At 35.7% G+C, this 10,734-nt stretch overlaps 1 protein-coding gene and 1 non-coding gene across 2 annotated transcripts; both read left to right on the forward strand.

Annotated features, from left to right (window-relative positions):
• The first annotated feature begins 765 nt into the window (after positions 1 to 765).
• Positions 766 to 839, forward strand: TRNAN-GUU (transfer RNA asparagine (anticodon GUU)). The gene has a single exon. It is a non-coding gene; the product is annotated as a tRNA-Asn (tRNA).
• A 7,853-nt stretch (positions 840 to 8,692) lies between these two features.
• On the forward strand, positions 8,693 to 10,734 carry LOC113741297 (valencene synthase-like). Its single transcript, XM_072046762.1, has 5 exons — positions 8,693 to 8,870; positions 9,117 to 9,387; positions 9,570 to 9,936; positions 10,056 to 10,274; positions 10,370 to 10,734. Exons 1-5 carry the CDS (start codon positions 8,748 to 8,750, stop codon positions 10,536 to 10,538), a joined length of 1,149 nt encoding a protein of 382 aa, XP_071902863.1. The 5' UTR covers positions 8,693 to 8,747; the 3' UTR covers positions 10,539 to 10,734.

Consider the following 10,734-nt stretch of genomic DNA (forward strand, 5'->3'; position numbering starts at 1 on the left):
ATAAGTGGGAATGATCCATAGACCCAATGCTTTAAGGTTTTGGGTTGGATGTGGTGGTTGGATGTGGTGTCAAACCCATGGTTGTGGTTCCCATTCTAGCTCATGGTTAAATTCTCCCCGAGTTTGGCTCTCTCAGAGCCCAACAAGTGGTATCAGAGCCGATGGTTCGGCTGGGCAGTGACTCCAGGATAAAAAGCCAGTGGGAGTGGTAAGGCGTGGCTTGGATAAGAGCAGGGAAAAAAAATCATGCAGACCTGCAGTGAGGCAAGGGCATGTGGGCTCTTGAAGCAAGAATCGTACACTCCAGATTGAAGTGGGCTTGATGGAGTGGATGGGCTAGAGAGAGAGGTCCGATGTGGAAGAAATTCACAATTGAGGGGGAGATTGTTGGGATATCAAGTGTGAATCAATATCCCTCATCGGAAAGAGATGAGTAGAATGAGGAACATATAAGTGGGAATGATCCATAGACCCAATGCCTTAAGGTTTTGGGTTGGATGTGGTGGTTGGATGTGGTGTCAAACCCATGGTTGTGGTTCCCATTCTAGCTCATGGTTAAATTCTCCCCGAGTTTGGCTCTCTCAGAGCCCAACAGATATTGTACCATGTTCAATTATTCCGTTCACCAAAAATCCGCTATCCACTTACATCAAAACAACCAAATTAAGCTTCTTATAACCCCAAGTAACTCCATCCTCGAAAACGGACCGGCCAGCAACCACAGGTCAGATTCATATAAGTTGTAATTACCTAAGTAATGCAACTGCTGGAGTAGCTCAGTTGGTTAGAGCGTGTGGCTGTTAACCACAAGGTCGAAGGTTCCATCCCTTCCTCTAGCGAAAGCTTTACAGTAACAGATTCTGCAGGATTAATTGATAATGCTTTCTATTGAACAAGTGATAATCCTATTTTTCAGTCAAAGCTGATGAAAACTTTCTATCGATACTTCATTCCTATTTCTCCAGTTGCATTTGATAATCCTTTTTGGCAAACCTACATAATTGTAGATGAAAATTTTGATACTTCATTTGAGCACAGCTACTGCTCGAGTTGCTATCGATGCTTCATTAGTAACTCTTTATTCATACGTGGTTTCAAATCAACTTGATTTCATCAGTGACTCTTTATTCATCACAATATCATATATGCAAAATAGCCATTGGTCCCATTTTCTGTGATCTAAGTATTATCATCTCTGAAAGACATAACTCCTTTGCCCCATCTGAATATCAAAATGATGCTCCAGTTGTTGTTCACTGGAAGACCCTATGACAAGTAGTACATTGGGACTGATTCTGCCCCCCCTTGCTTCACCTCTACTTTCTCAAAACCCACATATAGTATATTGAGCGTTCGTTCCAGTCACTCCTTGTGCAACTGCAGGCTTCCAAAAAACGAGCACAACATGAGATCCATCCATTTTCCCTTCATTTTTCACACCGACAATCAATTCAAATTGTAAATTCTTGCAATTCACTTCAAAATATGGTTCAAAGACTCTCGGACTCGGTCGAGTCGTCACCGTCTTGGACCCTCCCGATACGATACCGGGACGATACGATTCCGAGATACTTGACTCGTCGAGACGTCACCGTGAAGGGTTGAAACGGCCGAGTCAAACCGAATCACTTTAAGTCATCTCGAGTCAACTCAATTTTTTTTTTTTTTACTAATTTTTTAAATTATTTTTGTTTATCATATTTTTAACAATTTTGGTATAATGAATATGTCAAAAATTCGCATCTCGCCGAGACCGCGACCGATGTGGAACGGTCCGGGCCGCAATCACAACCGCGACCGCAACTTTGAACCATGCTTCCCATGTGTCAATCAATTGGTTGGATTCAGAGGCAAGGTCAAGATGTCGAATGTTGAAAGGTTGATGAGAAGTTTTTGGCTGTATAGATACGTTGCAAGGTGCTAATATGATAAACTTGGAATAGTCTGAGTAACTTAAACCATGCCCAAAATCATAAACCGGCTTGTCTGTGTAAAATCTGTAAGTTCTTCCCGGAAATCTTCCGGAGGCATTGGCTCTCATATGCATGTCATCCATGGGCACTTTCTCTGCGTATTCTTGTGGATACCAAGTAAAAGGAGATCTACCACCTGAAAGTAATGCATAAAAAATGTAACGTCAAGAGGAGAGCCAGCCCACAAGATTGCCCCAATCTTACTGTTGTTCTTCGCGAAAGAGACATCACAGGACCAGCAGCCATGACAACTAGGACCCACAGGTCCTGGTGCTGCTTCAGACACTTCCATCACTAGCTTCTCTTGAAATCCAGGTAATTTTACGCAACGAATCTTCTGTCCCACACTCTGTGCCACTTTCTGTCCCACTTTTTATTATATTGTTATTTCTCCTTCATAAACATCATGTTTTAGTTCTTTTTTGTTTCCTTAAGATTCAATAATTATTAATTCAGTAAAAAATAAATACAACAACTTAAAAAAAGCAATATATAATAGAAAATTAAAAAATACAGCAGAAAATTCATAAAAAATCTCATTTTTTATGCATTTTGATTTTTTGATTTTGTTAAATTTTGTGTATTACTCAATTAATAGTTATTAAATCTTAAGGAAACAAAAAAGAACTAAAACATGATGTTTATGAAGGAGAAATAATAATATAATAAAAAGTGGGACAGAGAGTGGCACAGAGTGTGGGACAGAAGATCCGTTGCGGTAATTTTAGGTCCTCCCTATCTAGTCCTTCCCTTTCTATTGACTGATTTAGCCCCCACTGCAATCACCGCTGTATCTGGTAGTGCCCCACTGCATTTTTGCACTCAATATCACATTATTGATCACTTTACTGGCAACTATGTATCCACAAATTGTGTGCAAAATGAACTCGTGATCTCAATTTGTTAGGCCAAATATTTCTGTGGCTCGGCATGGCTGGCCCCGGGCTTGAGCATAGAACCAAAGAACCTTTGTCAAATGCTAAAATAATAGCCAAACGCGTGCCATCCCACGTTTTGGCCAATTTTCTTCCTTTTAAAATTTTAGATACTACTAAGTCACCAGTTATCTGGCCAAAATCCAATTCCTGATGTCCAATTTACCAAATTGAAGTTTGAACGGTAATATGATGTTGGTCTTGTAGAAAAGACAATGAATTTTTTATTTTTTTTTAAACCAAATTGCCGATTACCGGAGATGAACGCTCTAGTGTTAGACAACCTTTATTAGTCAACCGTTTAGAGACAAACACGTTTTGCACTTTAGGGAGTACTTTGTGTATTTCAGAATTATATGACGTGAATCGAGGCCTGGGCCAAATTACAGTGGAGCAATATGCATTTGAGCCTACTTTATATGCTGTACAGATGTATAGGTGCATAGATGATAAACAGCTGCTTAATACGTTTGTGAGACTCAAAAATAGTGTCCATTTGATGGTGGGGCTATCGCCAAGTGCGAGACTTCAAGAACTAGACATCATAAGTTTAAGGGATAATTTCATAAACATTTTTTGGGGTTTTGATTATTTTAATTAACTTTCTCAAAATTTTAAAAATTACACTTATCTCTCTTGATTTGACACTTGTGCTAACTAAACCTTAAAGTAGGTTTTTGAAATTATCCCTAAGTTCTAATCCCTCTTCCCCTCCTGGCCGGCTTCTTAATTCATGCCCTCTCATCCAAGAAAAATGGTTAAAATAATTTAGCAAAAGGTTTATTCTGCATTGATTCTGGCTAAATTATTACATGTCAAATCAGGGGATTAGACTAGAATTGATTTCCCGGGATTATTAGACTAGGAATTTATTTTGCCCAGATAATGGGACGAAAATTTGCCAAAGTATGATGAATGTCACGGGGGAAATTATATTGGATTGAAATGGAATCATTTAATTCATGACCTTCAACTCTTACTTTTTTTTTTTTTTTTTCTAAATAACAAAGACCATTGTAACTCAGGCTGAAGAACTGCAACATGTCGGTTCAACTTGCAGTAGGTACATGCTTGTATTTCAACTTTAAAAATTGGCACGACTCAAACTTCTGCAAATTTGACAAGAACATAAAACCTTTGTTCTTCTTGCTTACAACTACCCAAAATCCTCTGTCCAAAGTGCGACCCACTACATCAACGCTAAGCTTCTTATAACCCCAAATTACTCCATCCTCAAAAACAGACCCCCCCAACAACTGAAATCCCATTAAACCTCACAGTACAGGCAACTAGATATACACAAATTATACGTGCAAAATGAAGTTGTGATATCAATTTGATAGGCCAAATATTCTATGTTTAGTTTTCAATTGAATGTAAAGTACTAATAAAGACTGGAAAGTAGTTGTAAAAGTTACACACCAGTCTCAGCCACCAATTTTTCTAAATTTATCATTATTGTATCTCTTTGTAGCTAGAAATTAGGTATTTTCCATCATGATATTTAGACATTTTTCCTAATATTTAAAATTTCAGGTGACACAAGTATCAATGGATAGATTTTTTTTTTTTTTTTTTTGTGACATTCCAAGATGATGCGTCAGTCATTTTATAACTAGAGCATAGTTTCAATTCACCCATATTCACAAAATACACAAAATAGCCCCTGATGTGTAATGCATATTTAGTATAAAGTAAATTCTCGTCTTTGTTAGTTATGAAACGATAATTATACCACTAACATTTTTACCCTTTGATGATTTTAGTCTTTTGGTCCCAAAGGGAAAATACAGTGTACCAAATTTATGCTCCCATTGGAGAAAATTGTCACCGTTTCTTCATTACTTGTGTAAGAGTTTTCATTTGACTGCATAGATTGCAGTTGTATATTTCTTCCCTTCAAGTAAGCCATCCGTCTTCCAATTTTCTTATTTTTCAAACCAGCTGAATATAGCTTCCTTCAAATGTTACTAGTTGTTGTATTTCTGTCGAATGAGTTCCTGAAGAGTCTCTTAAAGCCAATCACATAATCTTGTGTGAGCCTTTTGAGAAGAAATAAAGAATTTCTGTACGTTTGGTTTCTCTTTGTTTATTAATCTTTCATTTTATTCCCAAATTAGTCACGATTTCAACTTTACCTAATTGAACTTTACTTAATTTGGTCTTCTTCAGACACCAATAATGATTTTATTAGCTTAATATTTTGTCACTAATTAGTCTTACTCTCCGAAAACGCAAATCGAATTATAAATGACCCTTATTTGTTTCATGGAGAAACTTTATTGTGTAACGTGGAGAAACTAACATATATTTGGTTATATCAATCTAAGAGTGCGTTTGATAAAACTGAAGTTTGAAAATTAAAATGTGAAATCTAAAATCTGAAGTCTGAAGTCTGAATGCATGAAGTTATGAAATTGTGAAGTATTAAATCAAATACATTTGACTGTATATCACATTCAATGATAAGTGAATAGTTTATCACTTATTTTTGAGAGCATATTTTGTCTAAAAAATTTAGTACCACTTAATTAATTCAGATGTTTAATTTTTTATTATCAAATACGTCTGAATATATTAAGATTTAAATTCATTAAATTTAAGGTTTCGTTTGATAACACTGAATCTGAATTCTGAAATATGAATACTGAAATAATTAATTTGCTGAATTTTAAGCACTGAAAAGAAATATATGAATGTCTGAATTTTAATGATAAACCTATTTATATTGTTTGATATACATTTATAACTGAATGCTTAATAAGTTAAATTTGACAAATTTGCCCTTATATCTTTTCATCCAAAAAAGAAATAGAACCTATGATTTAATTAGCTAAAAATCTTAGGTATGAAAATGACAATATTTATTTTTAAATCAAATTAATATAAAAGATGAAATATATTATATGAGAAGTATGGAGAAGATGTGAAAATCATTCAAAAGGGAGAAAAAAGAAATAGAAAATCATTAGATTGTTTAATTAGATAAGAATTTTGAACATAATTAACAAACAGGGGTAGATTTGATAGATAAGATAAGATAATTGAAGTAATTCTATTGATTCTTATCAGAATTAAGCATTCAGTTAGGATTCTTGTGCTGAAAAAAATACATACAATCCAGCACTACTTAACAAGTTCAGCAAATGGATTTTCATTTATCAAACACTCAAAACATCTGAATGTCTGAAAAAATTTAGATTCAGTACTTTTTTATGTTATCAAACAAACCCTAAGTATTGAATTGGATTATCAAACACGACCTAAATTAGAAGTTGTCTCTTAAGAACAAACTATTTACTACTATTTAGGCTCACAAAGACATGCGGCTACCTAAGATCACCAAGTAACTCTATCTGCTACTATTTATTCCCCTTGTGAATTGCTCACCACAAATCCTCTATCTGAATCGATATCCACTGACATCAAAACGACCAAATCAGGCTTCCCATGTCCCCAAATAAATCCAATCCCCAGAAAGACCCCCCAACGACCGAGATTCCACTAAACTTACCTCAATACCACACAATTGATCACTTCACAGGCAACTAGATATACACAATTTTATGTGTGCAAAACGAACTTGTGATATCTATTTGTTAAGCCAAATATTCTATATGTGTATAGTATTTAATTGAATGTAAACTAATAAAAAAAATATGAATGCGACAGACGATGTGACTTTCAAACAACTAACATTGATTGTTACCTTTTCTAAATCTATCATATATTATCTTTTTATCTCTATATTTTATGCATTTCTACACAGATGTTTAGGTACTTGTAATAATATTTAAAATTCCAAACTATACAAATATCAATGGAACGCATTTTCTACCACTTTCATAGATAAAACGTCTGTCATGTTATTAAAATCCTAAAAAAGATGGAGTATAATTTACAGCGTATTCAATTGAATGGTAGGTAATCAAAGAAATGGAGTATGATGTATATACTCCCATTTAGCGATTGAAGTGCAAAATGTGCATTTGCAATTGCGAATCCATCTGTCAGATATTATGTGGTGCCATCAATTTGTGAAACAGCTGCTGCTCTCAGTCTGGCACAACATATCGCTCTCGTGGAAACTTGTCAAATGCTTGAATTTCTGGGGCTGTGCATGGCTGGCCGGCTTTAGCACAGAACCAAACAGCCCTTGTCAATTTCAATAATAATCAAAACGTGCCCAAATTAAGAAAAAAAGTGTGCGGAAAAGATCTCTGATTTGAGAAATGGTTGTGGCTATAAATTAATGCTTAAGTTTCCAGAATTTGATGCTATAACTATGAAAGCCAAAAGTTTCCAGAATTTGATGCTTAAACTGGTGCTAGCTGCTGTAGCTTATTGTATTTGTAATGAAAGAAATCAAAGGATATTCACAAACTCTTACATTGATGGTATAAGTCTACAGACACAAGTGTGCTCCTTAGTGAGAAGTAGACTGATGTGCTTGACAGAAGGAATTAAGTCTCAACCCAATATGTGGCTGCAACACATTTATTTGACTGATTTCACCTTGGGGATCAGCTTTACTGTACTAATTGTAACGTACATTTTACTGTTTGAAAATAAAATTTTTAGCTTACCCAAAAATATATATACCGAGAATCCCCTGTAACTAGAGCTTAGTTTCAATTCACCTATATTCACAAATTAAACAAAATACCCCCTGAAGTGTAACGCCTATTTGGCATAAATGAGCTCTAACCAAGGAAATAACTCCGACGGTGGTTCAAACTACTGATCATCGGTGCAATAATTATTTCAATTATTCGCTAACAGATAGGAGTTCTTTCGCCTTTACCAGACTTGAGTTAGATCTTTAAGAAATAAATTGTTCAAAATATTTAAATAGACATCTATTAGAAGAAAACAACAATTACCTACTCTTCCCCTCATGGACTGCTCACCACAAATCCTCTATCCGAATTGATATCCACTGACATCAAAACGACCAAATCAGTTTTCCCATATCCCCAAATAAATCCAATCCCCAGAACAGACACCCCCCCCCCCCCCCCCAACAACGACTGAGATTCCACCAAATTGTCACACAATTGATCATTCCACAGGCAACTAGATATACACAATTATGTCTGCAAAACGAACTTGTGATATCCATTTGTTAGGCCAAATATTCTATATGTTTATAGTATTTAATTGAATGTAAAGTTTTTTTTTAAAAAAAACATAGGGATGCAGCAGACGTCGTGACTTTTAAACAACTAATCTCCGCTATTAATTTTTTCTGAATCTATCATATCTTATCTTCTTATTCCTATATTTCACGTATTCCTACCTACATGTTTAGGCACTTTTACTAACATTTAAAATTCCAAACTATACAAGTATAGATGTAACACGTTTCCTATGACTTTCAAAGATAAAATGTCCATCCTGTTACTAAAATCCTAAAAAGATGGAGTATAATTTACAGTGTATTCAATTGAATGGTAGGTAATCAAAGAAACGGAGTATAATGTATATTCTACAGTGTATACTCCCGTTTAACGATTGAAGTGACAAAATGTACATTTACAATTATGAATCCATCTATCAGAAAATCATCTGGTGCCGTCAATTTGTCAAATGCATGGTTCCTACCTGAATTTCTGGGCTGTGCATGGAAAACAACCCTTGTCAATTTCAAAAATAATGAAAACGTGCCCAAATTAAGAAAAACAAAAGTGCGGAAGAGATCTCTGATTTGAGAAATGGTCGTGGCTATAAATTAATATGCAATCTTCAACAACCTCGTTCAAAGCAACCTAGCAATCCAATTATCTTCCAGTTCTCCAGTCTGAGCAAGCCTCTGCAAGTCTTCGATTAACAAAAAACAATGGCAGTTGATTCCATTTCAATCCAAAGTGATTTTCCTCGTGATGTTCATCGTCCTGTGGCCAATTTTCATCCCGATATCTGGGGAAATCAATTCCTGGTCTATTCCCCTGATTCCGACAAGGTAGTATTATATTTAACCCAGAACTATAGTACTAAAATCATATTCAAAAGTTAGCAAACTTGTGATACCCCCATTATACAACAAACATACTCGAACTTCTAAGAAAATTTCATGCATGTTTTAAGCAGCCCTTTTACCATTGTCACCAAAATAAATAATGATTATTATTGTGGTGACAAGCAGCTTTACGCACTATTTATAGAAACCTTAACTTCATCGAGGAGTGCATATATTTGTTTTTGGCAGGCAACATGGGCTTCTAAGAAGGGGAAGCTTGAACAGCTAAAGGAAAGAGTCAGGACAGAGCTTCATGCAACTGCTAGTAATCCTTCACAACAGCTGCAATTGATTGATGCGATTCAACGACTAGGCCTAGCATATCATTTTGAAGAGGAAATTGGACAAGCTCTGCAGAAGATGCATGAGAAACGTCAGAATTGGGAGGGCAATGACCACATTTACACTGCTGCTCTCTGTTTTCGAATTCTAAGACAAGAAGGTTTCAGAATTTCATCAGGTAAGAGTCCAAGAACAAGAAGGCTATACTATCAAACCTTAGATCATAAAAACATCAAAGCAATTGACATTTTTCTCCTTGTCCCATATCACGAAAACCACAAAATTGAATAGTTTTTATATCTTTTTTTTTTTTTTTGTCACAACATTCGACCATCTACCGTTTTCCCATTATATATGCAGAAATATTCAAGAAATTCCTGAATGCTGAAGGTAAGTTTGGAGAATGTTTGGTTAATGATGTACCGGGCATGCTTGCACTTTATGAAGCTGCTCATCTCAGAACGCACGGGGATAATATTTTAGATGATGCCCTGGCCTTTACCAGTAATCATCTTCAGTCTTGCAAGTTAAGCAGTCCAGTTGCTGAGCTAGTAAGCCACGCACTAATGCAGCCTTATTGGAGGGGTTTACCAAGATTAGAGGCCAAGCATTACATAGACGTGTATGAAAAATTTCCTTCACATAATACAACTTTACTAATGCTGGCTAAGCTGGACTTTAACATGCTACAATCTCAGCACAAGGAAGAGCTACAAGAAATTTCCTTGTAAGTTTCTTGAAGATAGTTGTGCCTCTAATAATAGGTAACTTAAAAAATTATGTTATTGTTTGGATTAGCTTGAACAGTATTGAATTAATGCACGCCTGCTGGCTAGTGTACCTCAGGTGGTGGAAAGAACTAGACTTTGCAAGAAAGCTTCCATTCGCTAGAGATCGAATGGTTGAGGGCTATTTCTGGATCGTGGGAGTATATTTTGAGCCTCAATATGCTCTCGCCAGAAAGATTATGTCCAAGGTTATAGCCATTACATTCATAATAGATGATATTTATGATGCTTATGGGACATACGAAGAAATTCAAATCTTCACAGAAGCAATCGAGAGGTTTGAAATGTTTACTCTTAAACTTGGCTGTAATGATACACACACTAGGTATGCAGCAAAATTTGCTGTAATATAATGTGTTACAACATTTATAGATGGAACGTTGGCTGCATGAAACAACTCCCAGATTATATGAAGATTTGTTACCGAGCACTCTTGGATTTGTTTGAAGAAATTGAGGAAGAAATGGCCAAGAAAGGAAGTTCATATCGAACATATTACGCCAAGGAAGCAGTACGAGCATACTCAAAATTCATACAATAAAACTCCTTAATTGATTTCCTCCTAGGATCTATGTTTTCAGAACCGGACCGGATAGCGACTCGGCCGAGGTCAGGGGTCAGGGGTCAATGGGTTCGACCGGGGGTCGATAGGGGTCGAACCGGATGACGTCATAAATAAAAATTATTTAAAAATTAAAATATTATATATATAATATCTAATAATATATTGATATTAA

This window comes from Coffea arabica, chromosome 4e, assembly GCF_036785885.1.
Source record: "Coffea arabica cultivar ET-39 chromosome 4e, Coffea Arabica ET-39 HiFi, whole genome shotgun sequence".
Classification (NCBI taxonomy): domain Eukaryota; kingdom Viridiplantae; phylum Streptophyta; class Magnoliopsida; order Gentianales; family Rubiaceae; genus Coffea; species Coffea arabica.